General features: G+C 43.7%; 1 protein-coding gene across 6 annotated transcripts in view; it reads right to left on the bottom strand.

Moving 5' to 3' along the window:
• The window catches only part of grid2ipa (glutamate receptor, ionotropic, delta 2 (Grid2) interacting protein, a), a 58,787-nt gene extending 43,324 nt beyond the window's left edge, over nt 1-15,463 (bottom strand). For 2 of the 6 annotated variants that reach the window (XM_052511515.1, XM_052511513.1), the window contains exons 1-5: nt 14,835-15,459; nt 13,069-13,125; nt 11,712-11,965; nt 11,066-11,398; nt 10,738-10,892 (exon numbers count right to left, since the gene is read on the bottom strand). In XM_052511515.1, coding sequence (XP_052367475.1) covers nt 10,738-10,892; nt 11,066-11,398; nt 11,712-11,965; nt 13,069-13,125; nt 14,835-14,916 — 881 coding nt within the window. In that variant the 5' untranslated portion in view covers nt 14,917-15,459. Of the gene's footprint in view, nt 1-10,737; nt 10,893-11,065; nt 11,399-11,711; nt 11,966-13,068; nt 13,126-13,256; nt 13,305-14,834 lie in introns of all 6 variants that reach the window. The other 4 variants (XM_052511517.1, XM_052511512.1, XM_052511516.1 and 1 more) reach the window with 4 other exon arrangements.
• Between the last annotated feature and the right edge of the window lie 389 nt (nt 15,464-15,852).

Raw genomic sequence — 15,852 nt, 5'->3', positions numbered from 1 at the left:
GAAACTAATGTCATATTGTTTTTTATTTTGTGATGTCATTAAAACTGGTATAAAATAAATACTATAACTTGAAAAGTATTTACACTACAGCATGAAGTCTCCATCCTTAACGTTGTGCATATAATATGAAAACATATTAAAGTATTTTTGTTAAGATAGGAATGTGTGTGTTCGGAGGTATGAGAGAATCTATCTCCTATAAACTGTGCATAAGTAAGTAGCCATGCCCCGAGTTAGGTCGGAGAGCGTGTCAGACTGATGGAACCATCCCCTTTTGACGAGAGTGCATAAAAGGATTGCCCACAGAAATTAACATTAGACCAGGAAATGTGAGGCAGTAGCTACATGTTTGAAATGGTTGGAACTTTGAACCTCAACAAGAGATGAAGAAATAAACTCACCTTCCTTTAGACCAGAGAGACTGCAAGCTGCAGCTCATGTCCATTGTGTCCATATCCTGACTATCAACACGAAGAGGAAAACAAACTCCCCTCTCAGACATTCACTGGTACAGCTGATTAGCTGTCCTGAGTCAAACCATCCTCCTACTCTTGTCAAATCACCGTAGTACACTACTCTCATCATCCCACTGGAACCATCAGCACGGCTGACTCTTATCTTCAAATAAGCAGCTTCAGGAGAGAATGGATCAGAGTGAACTCTGCAGTTCTGTTCAGGAGAACACGATGAACAAAGGCACCCAAACGTAAATACATTCTTGATTTCTTATTCCAAACGGGTGGCGGTTCATGTGCAAACTATATGATTACTGTGAGAATAGTTCTGAAAATGTATTGACGATAAGTGTCTTTTCCTCTCTCCTTCTCCATGTCGTTGTGTAAAAACTATATTGTGTGTTAGTGTATATGTTTATTCTGTGTAAGTATTTAGTTAGCTAGTAAATAAATAATGAAACCAATTTGTGTCGTACTGAATCATAAGTACGGCTGTTTTTTTTGCAGAAGCATGAGGTTACGACTGTTCAGAATGATGATATGATACAAGGTAATGATAAATAAGATGACTGTTTATCGATGTAATATATACCTTATGGAGTTTAATTCAGGAGATGGAAACTCTTTAAACAACCTCTTCCATGATGCCCCAAATTCATAATGAGTCAGTCATTAAATTATTAATTTATTCGGGTAACAATTAAACGTAGTTAGTGGATTAAATAAATAACAGTCATCAGATCAATGAAAGTAAAGTCACGACAATGTCATCACTCAGCAAAACGCCTGTTACTCAGAGTCAGAGTCTGTAGCATAGCACAGAGCCAATATGGAACATCTTCCGAAAGAGAGGCAAAAAGAAGCAAGCAGGTTGAGCACAAGCAGGCAGCAGTGAATGATGTGGAGGGGGCAGAACAGCCAGAAAGTCGAAGTTCAGCAATAGCAGCTGAGTTAGCCACAGGTTTGTGCAGGGTTGGTGGTAGCTAACTAGCTAGTCTCCCTCAGCAGAAGGGTTGGCTAATGCTAGTAAGCTAACATTAGTGCTCAGCATCTTTAAGTGACAGAAGAGCACAGATGGAGCGAGAACAGAGGTGGGTTGAGCACACAGTAGACTGTATCACTTCAAGCTGCTCTGTAGATGATTTATTTGCACAAATTAAAACAGGTGAAATACAAACAATGAAAATGTAAAACATGGTTTACAAAGAATTTGCAGGTTAGGTGAAAAAGCCACTGAAATGACTATTAAAACATTTTTTTACAACTAGGACAGGAAAAGAGAGGAGGGTAGACAAGACACAGTAACATAAAAGACTAAGATACAGCAACAGAAGAGGGCAGACGACATTGAGAAAATGATAGAGAGCGGCAGAGGAGGGGTGAGCACACAATGGACTGTATCACTTAACCTCTCTTGGGTAGGGGGCAGTATTTTCACGGCCGGATGAAAAGCATACCCAAAGTAAACTGCCTGTTACTCAGGCCCAGAAGCTATGATACGCATATAATTGGTAGAGCTGGATGGAATACACTCTAAAGTTTCTATAACTGTTAAAATAATGTCTGTGAGTATAACAGAACTGATATGGCAGGCGAAACCCCAAGGACAAACCATCCCCCCCAAAAAATACTTCAGCCTACCACTATTTTCAATGGCGGTCTCTTTTATTAGAAGGCAAAGTCCTCCCTGATTGCAGTTCCTAGGGCTTCCACTAAATGTCAACAGTCTTTAGAAAGAGTTTCAGGCTGGTTTTTGGAAAAATGAGTTTTCTAGGTGGCTCCTATTTTGGCTGTAGTGTTTCCAAGCGCGTGGAAGAGAGTACGTTCTTTGGTATTTTTCTCCGCTAAAGACAATAACGATTCTCCGTCTTAAATTTTATTGTTTATTTACGTATTAGGGTACCTAAGGTTTGACTATAAACTTTGTTTGACTTGATTGGAAAAGTTTATTAGCAACGTTTGGGATTTATTTTGTATGCATTTTGATGGAGGGAAACTGGGTGGATTATTGACTGAAGCGCGCCAGCTAAACTGAGTTTTTATGGATATAGAGAATGACATTATCGAACAAAAGGACCATTTGTGATGTAACTGGGACCTTTTGGAGTGCCAACAGAAGAAGATCATCAAAGGTAAGGCAGTTATTATATCACTATTTCTGACTTTCGTGTCGCACCTGCCTGGTTGAAATGTTTTTCATGGTTTTGTGTGCGGGGCGCTGTCCTCAGCTAATCACATGGTTTGCTTTCGCCGTAAAGCCTTTGAAAATCTGACACAGCGGCTGGATTAACAAAAAGTTCAGCTTTATTTTGATGTATTACACTTGTGATTTTATGAAAGTTAAATATTTATAATTCTGCAGTTTGAATTTCACGCTCTGAAATTTCACAGGATGTTGGCTAGGTGGTATGCTAAACATCCCACCTGCCCATAAGAACTTGAAGCTGCTCTATGGATTCTAATTACTGCACAGCGTGCGTGCGTGCGTGCGTGCTTGTGTGAGTGAGAGAGATTGGGTACTGTGGGATTCTTTAATCAGTTTGGCTAATTGGACAGGCCAGAGTCTGTTTGAAGTTGTTGAGTGGTATGGAGGTTTTTGGCAATACATTGTAGATGTATTTGGTCCAGAGAAGAGAGTAGAGAGTGTTCCAGAGTAGAGACACAGTAGATTTGTAATTGAGTACGGGCAGTGTCTGCTGTGGGAGGTGGGAAGGTGCAAGTTATCTGTTTCTGGACCCAAGGAAGAGTTGCTGCCTTGGCAGCAGCTAATGGGGATCCATAATAAATTAAATCTCTCAATGTTCTAATCTCTCAATGTTCATCTCAAAGTGCACCAAATTAATGCATTTGGCTGTTGAAATACCTTTATTTTTTTTGGCTGGGGGAGAACGCCTCCGGACATCCCTACTGGCTTTGGGCTAAGCCCCAAATCCTACAAAACGCTCCTGATGAGGGCAGAGAAGAGAGAAGTTTTTGGGAGTAAGATTCTGCTGTGACACATACAAATGAGACCCAAACTACATTATCTTATCTGTCACATTATGTTACATTACCTCTTACCTCCCCTCCCACTGAGGGAGGGAGCAGACTAAACTCTCTCCAGTCTCCAGTCAACACTGGTTATGGAATAATAATATGAGCCTTCTGTTTTTGAAGTGGATGAGAGTGAGCTAGGAATATTCCTTGATGGTGAGAGAAACACATCGTCACTGCACAAAATGTATAAGAAGCAGAAAGCAACAAACAACGCCCATTGAGAAACAAACAACGCCCAAGCCAGGACATTCATTTATTTTGACAATTGATAACACGTAAACTAGAACCCCTACCGTTGGAAGCCTACAGTAGCTATCAACTAAGTATTAGTACCATTGTGTTCTGACAAAACAGTCCTCTCTACCAACCATCAATAGTACAGTTGTTGACAAATAGCAGCTATCTTCTAAACTCCAAACTCTATGACATTTCACCATCACAACTGGCCTCAGGGCATTATCAAGTACAGGAAGATGATAGGAACACAAAACTAATCAAACTGGCCAAAGGCTTAGTCAAACAAACCAAAATCCTACCCACACTATAAAAATAAATATATGTTTTATTGTCACATACACTAGACAGATGCAGTGAAATGTGTTTAACAGGGTCACTAATAATAGTACAGCGCCCCTGGATCAAATTAGCATAAAGTGCCTTGCTCAAGGGCACGTAGACAGATTTTTCACCTTGTCGGCTCAGGTTTTCGAACGAGCAACCGGCCCAATGCTCTAACCGCTAGGCTACCTGCCACCCCTCTACTGTATCTTATGGTGTACACAACACCTGCATAACTGTCTATTTCACAACACCTGCCCAAATCACAGTACTGACATCACTCAGATCACTAGGCAGCAGTACTCACCTGAAGCAGGTCATCATCAGCAGCATCGCTTTCTGCAGGGTTTATAAATCCAAACCAGAGGAAGGAACTGTGTGTGTGTGTGTGTGTGTGTGTGTGTGTGTGTGTGTGTGTGTGTGTGTGTGTGTGTGTGTGTGTGTGTGTGTGTGTGTGTGTGTGTGTGTGTGTGTGTGTGTGTGTGTGTGTGTGTGTGTGTGTGTGTGTGTGTGTGTGTGTGTGTGTGTGTGTGTGTGTGTGTGTGTGTGTGTGTGTGTGTGTGTGTGTGTGTGTGTGTGTGTGTGTGTGTGTGTGTGTGTGTGTGTGTGTGTCCAAAGCCTGTCACTGCAGTGTGCAGATGCAGCAGATGTGAGAGTGATTGCGTGTGCATCTCTCTACCACCAACAGCAAAGTGCCTGCAGAGAAGCTAAGAGCTGCATAGGGACTGAAAAAATGATCATAATCAACAATGAGATGCAAAAAATGTGTGTGTGTGTGTGTGTGTGTGTGTGTGTGTGTGTATAAGTCTCTCAGACACACAGAAAGTGCCTGCGCACACAAAAGTGTTTTTATTTTCTACTTCGCTATCAATGCTGAGAAGAAAGAAACGTGATATTCCCTGGGGACTTTGACAGTTTTCCTCTGTACCGGAGGGATAAATGGGCTGTGTCCCCAAATGCCATCCTATTACCTACATAGTGCACTAGTTTAGAGAAGAGCCTGGTCAAAAGTAGTGCACCTTATAGGGAACAGGGCGCCATTTGGGATGTTACCATGGAGTATGCAAACCAAACTGACATCTCCAGCCTGAGGAGGATTTCAAACAGGCAGTCCTCACCACGAGACAGCCCACTGGTGACATCTGATCAAAGTCATTGAGCTTCACCACATAACTGATTCTGTTCCTGCCACCATTCTGAGGAAAAAGTATGAGGAAAGCAGTTTTTCTATGAAATATTGATTGTTATGCAATTAAATTGCTCTTGTTCCTCCAATGCAGACCTATTGTTGTTGAAGACTACCATATCGATTAATACCTCAGCCAGGGCCTGTATTTATAAAGCATCTCTGAGTAGGAGTTCTGATCTAGAATCAGGTCCCCCCCTGTCCATATAATTCTATTCAATATGATCTAAAAGGCTAAACTAATCCTACATCAGCACACTTACTGGTCCTGGTCGATTAAACACACTAAGGTCTATTCGACTCTCCCCAAGCTCATTTCTGTGTAGTAGAACACTAAAACACAAAGGGTATTGGTAGACCACTTGAATATGATTAATTACAATGAACATTCAAAGCTCCCCCTGTGGGTAAAATCAATTGTTCTGATCCAATGCACAGTAAGTCATCCAGGTGAGCTGAACTGAACCGATCAATCTAAATGGACAAGGTGAATTATGGATTGCTCAAAGGGTTTCGTTTTCCAGGACTGCTCCATATGTTCTCACAATAGTATGAAAACATACAAATAAAAATGTGCAACTCAATCAGGTTCCATTCAATTCAATACAACGGTATTAGTCCCCTTGAGGGCAATTAGGAATACTACACCATGTGATGAAACTAATATTTTACCATAGATCATAAACATTATATACAGTATGTATATGGACATCATAGCATTTCACATGTCTGAGCCTTCCCAGTGAGCAACCTTGATGAAACCTATCCAATATCAAAGCACTAATCATATCACACATAAATACTAACACAAACTGCATCTTCAAACTCAGGTCTGACACCAAGGCTGTTCACGCACACTAAAATATGAATATGCTGTCCTGATTATATCAGATTGTTTGAAGGTCGCTGTAACTGAATATCTGTCCACCACTGTGTATGAGTCTGTACCAATGATACTGTCACTGGTAGTCTTTGTTGTATATTTTGCTATGGGTGGGTGGGTGTGATAAGGAAGTTTGTTTGAATCTGTTGTGCTCAAAGGTGTTTGTGCTTTGTGATGCTTGGCAGCTCCTTAAAAAACCCATCAGGGAGAAGAGTCGCTTGTCACTACGACAGGATGTGACTCAGAGACCTATATGACTCTCAAAGAGATTGTGTGTGCGTGCATTTGGTTTTTTTAGGGGGTGGATCAGTTTTAATATTGCATATATATTGTAGCTTCTATCAATGTAATTGTCTGCATCATTTCTAATCCACCTTATATATTTTTAGATAAATATATATATTATTTTAAATATAAACAGTACCAGTCAATAGTTTGGACACACCAACTCATTCAACTGTTTTTCTTTATTTTTACTATTTTCTACATTGTAGTTTAATAATTGAGTACATCAAAACTATGACATAACACATATGGAATCATATAGCAACCAAAAAAGAGTTAAACAAATCAAAATATATTTTAGATTCTTCAAAGTAGCCACCCTTTGCCTTCATGACAGCTTTGCACACGCTTGGCATTTTCTCTACCAGCTATTTGTATTTATTATGGATCCCCATTAGCTGCCAAAGCAGCAGCTACTCTTCCTTGCGGTCCAGGAAAATTAAGGCAGTTTATACCATTTTAAAAACATTACAATACATTCACAGATCTCTGTGTGCCCTCGGGCCCCTACTCCACCACATATACATATTAATAAGTAAGTAAGCAAGTAAGTAAGTAAGTGTTTGTGTGTGTGTGTGTGTGTGTGTGTGTGTGTGTGTGTGTGTGTGTGTGTGTGTGTGTGTGTGTGTGTGTGTGTGTGTGTGTGTGTGTGTGTGTGTGTGTGTGTGTGTGTGTGTGTGTGTGTGTGTGTGTGTGTGTGTGTGTGTGTGTGTGTGTGTGTGTGTGTGTGTGTGTGTGTGCGTGAGTGCATGCGCATGTCTGTGCCAGTATTGTGCTGCTTCTCAGTCCCTGCTGTTCCATAAGGTGTTTTTAAAATGTAATTTTACTGCTTGCGTCAGTTACTTGATGTGGAATAGAGTTCCATGTAGTCATGACTCTATGTAGTACTATGTGCCTCCCATAGTCTGTTCTGGACTTGGGGATTGGAAAGAGACCTCTTGTACATTTACATTTACATTTAAGTCATTTAGCAGACGCTCTTATCCAGAGCGACTTACAAATTGGTGCATTCACCTTATGACATCCAGTAGAACAGTCACTTTACAATAGTGCATCTAAATCTTAAAGGGGGGTGGGAAGGATTACTTATCCTATCCTAGGTATTCCTTAAAGAGGTGGGGTTTCAGGTGTCTCCGGAAGGTGGTGATTGACTCCGCTGTCCTGGCGTCGTGAGGGAGTTTGTTCCACCATTGGGGGGCCAGAGCAGCGAACAGTTTTGACTGGGCTGAGCGGGAACTGTACTTCCTCAGTGGTAGGGAGGCGAGCAGGCCAGAGGTGGATGAACGCAGTGCCCTTGTTTGGGTGTAGGGCCTGATCAGAGCCTGGAGGTACTGAGGTGCCGTTCCCCTCACAGCTCCGTAGGCAAGCACCATGGTCTTGTAGCGGATGCGAGCTTCAACTGGAAGCCAGTGGAGAGAGCGGAGGAGCGGGGTGACGTGAGAGAACTTGGGAAGGTTGAACACCAGACAGGCTGCGGCGTTCTGGATGAGTTGTAGGGGTTTAATGGCACAGGCAGGGAGCCCAGCCAACAGCGAGTTGCAGTAATCCAGACGGGAGATGACAAGTGCCTGGATTAGGACCTGCGCCGCTTCCTGTGTGAGGCAGGGTCGTACTCTGCGGATGTTGTAGAGCATGAACCTACAGGAACGGGCCACCGCCTTGATGTTAGTTGAGAACGACAGGGTGTTGTCCAGGATCACGCCAAGGTTCTTAGCGCTCTGGGAGGAGGACACAATGGAGTTGTCAACCGTGATGGCGAGATCATGTGGCATATCTTGTGGGGTATGCATGGGTGTCGGAGCTGTTGTGGGTATCCGAGGTAGTGATGAAGTCAATCTATCCTCCACTTTCAGCCAGGAGAGATTGACATGCATATTATCTGAGGCAATTGCAATTTGCAATTGCAAAGGCACCTGACCACACAACTGAACAGTAGTCAAGGTGCGACAGAACCAGGGCTTTTAGGACCTGCCTTGTTGATATTGTTGTTAAGAAGGCGGAGCATCGCTTTATTATAAACAGACTTCTCCCCATCTTAGCTACTACTGCATCAATATGTTTTGACCATGACAGTTTACAATCTAGGGTTTCTCCAAGCAGTTTAGTCATCTCAACCTGCTCAGTTTCCACATGATTTATTACAAGATTTAGTTGAGGTTTAGGGTTTAGTGAGTGTTTGGTTCCAAATACAATGATTTGACTTTTAGGAATATCCTATCCCTTGCCACCCACTCTGAAACTAACTGCAGCTCTTTGTTGAGTGTTGCAGTCATTTCAGTCACTGTAGTAGCTGACTTGTATTGTGTTGAGTCATCCTCATACATAGGCAGTCTGGCTTTACTCAAAAATGTAGATTCTTCAAAGTAGCAATATTTAGCCTTGATGACAGCTTTGCACACTCTTCTCTCAACCAGCTTCATGAGGTAGTTACCTGGAATGCATTTCAATTAACAGGTGTGCCTTGTTAAAAGTTCATTTGTGAAATGTATTTCCTTCTTAATGAGTTTGAGCCAATCAGTTGTGTTGAGACAAGGTAGGGGAGGTATACAGAAATAATCCCTATTTGGTAAAAGATCAAGTCCATATTATGGCAAGAACAGCTCAAATAAGCAAAAAGAAATTACAGCCCATTATTATTTTAAGACATGAAGATCAGTCAATGAGGAACATTTCAAGAACTTTGAAAGTCTCTTCAAGTGCAGTCGCAAAAACCATCAAGTGCAGTCGCAAAAACCATCAAGCGCTTGAAAATGGCCCTCATGATGACCACCACAGTGAACGGAAGACCCAGAATTAACTCTGCTACAGAGGATAAGTTCATTAGAGTTACCAGCCTCAAAAATTGCAGCCCAAACAAATGCTTCACAGAGCTCAAGTAACAGACAAATCTGAACATCAACTGTTCAGAGAAGAATCAAACCTTCATGGTCGAATTGCTGCAACAACAAAAACTACTAAAGGACACCAATAAGAAGAAGAGACTTGTTTGGGCCAAGAATGAGCAATGGACATTAGACCGGTGGAAATCTGTCCTTTGGTCTGATGAGCTCAAATTTGAGATTTTTGGTTCCAACCACCGTGTCTTTATGGGACGCAGAGTAGGTGAACGGATGATCTTCGCATGTGTGGTTCCCACCGTGAAGCATGGAGGAGGAGGAGGTGTGATGGTGCTTTGCTGGTGACACTGTCTATGATTTATTTAGAATTCAAGGCACACTTAACCAGCATGGCTACCACAGCATTCTGCAGTAATAGGCCATTTCATCTGGTTTGTGCTTAGTGGGACTATCATTTGTTTTTCAATAGTGCAATGGCCCAAAACACACCACCAGGCTGTGTAAGGGCTCCAAGAAGGAGATTGATTGAGTGCTGCATCAGATGACCTGGCTTCCACAATTACCAGACCTCAACCCAATTGAGATGGTTTGGGATGAGTTGGACCGCAGAGTGAAGGAAAAGCAGCCAACAAGTGCTCAGCATATGTTGGAACTCCTTCAAGACTGTTGGAAAAGCATTCCAGGTAAAGCTGGTTGAGAGAATGCCAAAAGGATGCAAAGTTTCCATCAAGGGAAAGGGTGGCTACTTTGAAGAATATAAAATATATTTTGATTTGTTAAACACTTTGTTGGTTACTACATCATTACATATGTGTTATTTCATAGTTTTGAATGAGTTGGTGTGTCCAAACTTTTGACTGGTACATTTTTAATAATATATGTTTTCCCCTAACCCTACCACCCCTCCCGTAATTTAAGTAAACTAATGGACAACACTTAGGCTTCTACTTCCAGCTCATATAGTACATACATATACATTTTACAGACACAGTATATTTTACATGAGTTATCTTTTGTTTGTTGTTATTCCCATCCTTCAGTTCCCCTCAACCCTTCCATCTCTGAACAGAATTCAATTTGGATCTATTTGCTATATATGATATTCTATTTGCCATATCTTTTTCAAATGTGCTGTGATGTTTCACAAAAAGTTTTGAACCTATATACATTTTACGGACATCCCCCCTCCCTTGTAGGGTAAGCATTAGAATAGTCTAAAGCGCCTCAATATTTGCAGCCATAGGTGACAATATCTCTCTAGGAGCTGATCTGTCGTCAGTATTGTGGAATCATTCTCTTTCTAATGACGCACTTAGTGAACGTGCTCTCTATGTGGTGTTTTGGGAAACGCATGTGACAACTTTGGCCGTTTTAGGAACAATGCATTGTTCAAATATTCGTAAGCTTATCTGGAAACCGGGCCCTTGTCTGACCCGACCATGACACAATGCCACAAAGTGGCGGCATGATAGCATGTTATAATCAGCTGATTGGTACCTGACGCTGTCAATCAGCTGCTGATGGTCCTCATTGATTAAGATGTCTGGGAGGGCTTCAGCTAGGTTCTCCACGTTCCGCTCGGCTGCGTACTGCTTCAGAACACCAAACAGCTGTTCCTTTACATCTGGCTCATCACCAAGCACCTCCTCCACCTGCAAGAAGAAGATAAACACAACTTGCTGTTGACCTCTGTGGGCTTCTGAGTGTGGAGACCTCCACAGATGGAGACGCAGACAGAGACAGAGTTGGAGACGGAAACAGACACAGGGGTGGAGACAGATGCAGAAGACAAAGATGCAGGCACACACCCCTGCCACCCTCACACCTTCTTGTTAAACTCCAGGGCCTTGTGTGCACGGTCCTGCCTGATACTGTCCCCGCTCAGTGACACCTCCCTCATACTGTGGCTGAGGCGCTTGATCCTCCGTCTCATACTGAGCACGCCCAGACGCAGTGGGCGTCCCTGTGCCACCTTGATCATGGCCGCCGCCGTTTCGTGATGCTTGACGGAGATCCCGTTGACCTCCATGACGTAGTCACCGGCCCGGAGGCCGCTGCGGCCCGCCGGGGAGTTGGGCAGGCAGTCATCCACCAAGAGGGGGCAGTCTCCCACGATGGTGAAGCCGAAACGGCCGTCGGGGCCTGGGTTGATTTCCATCTAGGAAAGGGGAAGCAACAGTCAGATTAGAATTAGATGTGAAGACAATAAACTGTCTATTTGATAACTATCTGCATGGAAAGTAATGGAGATTGTTTTGAAAGTACATGTCATTTTGCCCTAGACTTATGTGTTACCCAGCTCACAGTTCCAGATCAGTAGTAGTGATCACACTGAGGCTTAGGTAACATGCAACAACACTGTCACAACCAACTCCTATCTGCCTTTAAAAAATGTCTCTAGTGAAAAACCGAGGTCAAATGTCCACTATCTGCATCACTGAAGCCTAAATGATTTCCCAACTGTTCCAGACCTGTTCTATGCGTGACACCACTCCGATGCTGGGGGGTACAGTCTTCAGAGTCTGTGCCAGGGCCACCAGGGCCTGGGTGCTGAGAGAGGACACCTCCTGGCCCTCGATGTCCACCACCTGGTCCCCAGGCTGCAGGCCCGCCAGGTAGGCACTGCTGCCCTCAATCACAGACAGGATGTAGCTGGGGCCCGCGCCCCCCAGAGTGAACCCAAACTCCTCCGGCCAGTTCTGATTGGTAGCCGGGAGGGTCAGGTCTGGAGAGTAGTCAGGATTGGGTTGGTTACTTAAGCCTGTTATACATAGCCTGGGTGCCAGTCTGTTTCTGCTGTCTTGACAACTCCTTATGGAACATGTTTGACTTGGCAATGACAGCAATGTAGTTGACAAGAGCACAAACAGATCTGGGACCAGGATACTTCTAACACAAACACTGCTATTACGAGGGTCTAGAGTCCATGCCTTTCTCAAATACTATCCCCAAATATACCAGATTACAGACCCAGTCACATGCACGCCTCCTGCTGTGGTAGAATGGTAAAACCTCATGGGTCCTTATTTGTTTTTACACCAGTAGGAGGCGTGGCAGGAATTCAGGGACTATAATGAGAATCCAGGTTTCCCCAAATACACTGGTGGAGACCCAGGTAAGACCACGGTCAGACCTGCCTCTGGACCAGGGATCCAAAGCAGGGTCTGATAACCTGGGATGACCTGAACACACCAAAGACAGAGCCAGGTAAAACCAGGGTACCTTGATGTATTTGGGGTATAAGAGTGTAGATTATTTTAATAACAATGTCATGCAATGTCACATTATGATACCATTTAAATGGAGACTCAGCGATATGAGCAGCTGTGTGAAGAACCAAAGATACTGGAGAGTGAGTGCCATGCAAGAGGCTGCACTTGTGAGCATGCACACCACAGAGCATCTGCACATGTTCACGAGAGTTTGCGTCACTCTCCTGCAACATGATAGCTGCGTGACAACAACTGCGGAGGAGATTTGCCTCTTGCTTCGCGCTCTTTGATGTTTTGGAAGTCGTCCTGATCTGCTAATGGTACATTTGTATCGCTGAGTCTACCTTTAACTACATTGTAGTCCCTTTTCACAGTTGCTTGTCTCAGAGGCGGAGACAAGTGGCAGTGAAGACACTACTACAATGTAGCTGTACTTGACTGACCTGGGGTTGAAATACTTTATCTGGGCTTGATTGAGCTTGCCTGGCACAATGGAACCAATGGAATAGTTGCAAAACTACAAACCTTACCCATCTGGAACCCCAGGCAGGCTAAACCAAACGCTAAAAGTATTTGAACCCAGATCTGGGACTTGAAACTAGTTTAAAAGTCTTACTGATATTCATTGGATTATTCATTGGAGGACAGCCCATTTGTTGACGGAAAGCATCATCTGAATGGGCGAGAGAACCAGAGACTGAAGTGTCACAAGAATGAAATGGGTTGAGGAGGTTTTTCTGCTCTTAAGGGACATCCACAATGGTCGAACACAATGGTATCACTTTTTAACAGACACTATCATACCTCCATAGTATAACGCCCCGCTTGGAGGGTTCGAGAGTGGAACATCAACTATTGGAAAAAACTTGACTTTATTATATAATAGCAATCAATGAGAAATAACCCAATCAATAACAAATATAGTCAATGTTTCGAGAGATCAAATATTAGCACCACATAGTTTTGAGCCCACCTGTCCTCTCCGTCAAGAACACGTCAAACTGAATACGTTTCCACCATATTGATTTTACAGATCAACTTGCTTTAAGACCAGTGATCATGATGGACAGAACATGAGCAAATGATGCTGTTTTAGACTGTTGGGACTCAGCCTATGTCTGTCATAGCTTTCTGTTCTGAACTGCTGGCCCTCCCCTGGTCACTGGCCTCATTCTCATACTGCAGTCAGTGGGTGCCACTCAATACTCCACAAAATGGCTTCCTATTCTCGTCTCCTCACACTCATCTGCACTGATCTGAACAGACGCGATAGCTGAAGGCAAAGTGGCAGATCGAGGCCTATCAAAATGACTTGCTTTATCTTGTCAAGTTGTTTCAGATCAGTGCAGTTGAAGGAAAGCTGGATACAAGGAGAGGAAACATCTCTAGATTATTGAGATGTACCCATTCATTCTCCTCACTCTCTCCTGTACCAGATTGTTAACCTCCTAACACTGAAGTCTACAGCCTCAGCCTTATTCATTTAATAGGCCATATGATGATCCTATGAGGATTCATGTTTAATGAAAAGATGAATAGGTTCCATGACTAAAGCAGGCAGTTTATGCAATTTCAATGATTGAAGTGGCAATCTTTCTCTCATTCTGAAGGGGTGCATGAAGAGACACACACACACACTCTCTCTCTCTCTCTCTCTCTCTCTCTCTCTCTCTCTCTCTTTCTTTCGCCCTCTGTCTCTTTCTCTTTCTGTATCTCTCTCTTTCTGTCTCTATCTTTCTCTCTTAGAAACGAGTGCATGAAGACACACTCACGCACACACACTCTCTCTTTCTCTCTCTCTTTCTCTCACTCAGTACCAATGTGTAAAGGTAGCCTATTGTATGTGGATTTCTTAAAGTGAACAAGAAATGGATGGTCAGATCAGTTTGAGACAATTCAAAGGAGAAAAGCTGGCAACAGTGGCATCATTACATAGTTCTACACTGACTTTGCAGGGAAAATAAAAAATGATGTTATGAAAATGTACGAGCCCCGGATTATCTGAATAAAAGTTCAGAACACAGTGAGAACACGTCGTTCTATATTTCACTTTGTAAGTCTCCATGTATTGTGTTATAAAACAACTAAGTCTAAAGTAACGTGTCAAAATAAATTGGGACATATAGACCCGTGAGAAAGTACATTGGTTAAATCAAACATTTCTTTCTCCGATGTACCAGGACACGCAACCCCACCGTCGAGATTACATTTCCCACGGCCTTCTTCTCTCTTCTCCAAATCTGAAATACTTCTGAAGCCCGCGACCTAGATACACACACACAGCTTTAGTCCTTTTGTTCTCTTCTGTCTCTTCTCCTCCTCTCTTCAGAAGAGAGGGATGAAGCAGATAAGAGGAATAATGAAAATGAATGAAAGACTTACAGAAATCCTTGGAGGCACCGCGAGGTCCAGACTTGCTCTGGCGCAGCGAGAAGCGGCCTTTGCGGCTCAGAAAGCGCCTCATCTTGACGCTGGTGGTGTCTACTGAGATGTCAAAGTTTGCGAGGACACGTCCAGTCAACGGCCCAAAGTCCCCGTCTCTGGTGCCCAGTCACGCCCTTACCCTCTCTCTGGCTCCTGTACCCAGCTCCAGCACCCCCACCAAGTCCTACAACCCAAACCCTCTCTCTGGCTCCTGTACCCAGCTCCAGCTCCAGCACCCCCACCAAGACCTACAACCCAAACCCTCTCTCTGGCTCCTGTACCCAGCTCCAGCTCCAGCACCCCCACCAAGACCTACAACCCAAACCCTCTCTCTGGCTCCTGTACCCAGCTCCAGCTCCAGCACCCCCACCAAGACCTACAACCCAAACCCTCTCAAGAGGTCACATCAGCGTACAAGTAGGCTGATGTCTCCCTTTCACGGATCAAAGAACCAGAGATATGAGGCAAAAGAAGAGAAGGAGGCTGGGAGAGAGAGGAGACGGTCTGTAAGTCAGGCTCCCCATCGCAGGTAAAAATCTGCCGGCCCACAGCCCAAGCTAGCTGCTGTCGCGGAGCACCCATGCAAAAACTGGGACACTTTGTCCTCTAATGATTATTTCGTGAGAAAAGGTAGCACGAAGCCCCATTTTTCTATAAATACCTCTGCCTCTCTCTCTTTCTCACACACTCTCCTCCTACCCTCTCTCGCTCTGGTTCTTTCAGATGGGGCCCTCTCTAAGGGCTGAGGACTGACCCAGAAACAGTGAGGAGAGCCAGCCAGGGACACTTCTCACTGATTAGAGCGTGTCAACCTCAGTGTTGAGGCACTGTAGTCTATAGGCAGTAGGCACACAATGGCTCCTCAAGGTTCATCTAGGAAACTTGAGATTGAGGGAACAGGTTAAAGGTAACACCTTCCAGGTAGCATACCATCCTTACATTCCTGAGGCGAAGAAAAGGAGCAAGGCTGGTGAAT

Source organism: Oncorhynchus keta, unplaced genomic scaffold (assembly GCF_023373465.1).
Source record: "Oncorhynchus keta strain PuntledgeMale-10-30-2019 unplaced genomic scaffold, Oket_V2 Un_contig_6954_pilon_pilon, whole genome shotgun sequence".
Lineage (NCBI taxonomy): Eukaryota > Metazoa > Chordata > Actinopteri > Salmoniformes > Salmonidae > Oncorhynchus > Oncorhynchus keta.
The sequence above is the reverse complement of the archived record's forward strand: the minus strand, read 5'-3'. Positions and strand labels throughout refer to the sequence as shown.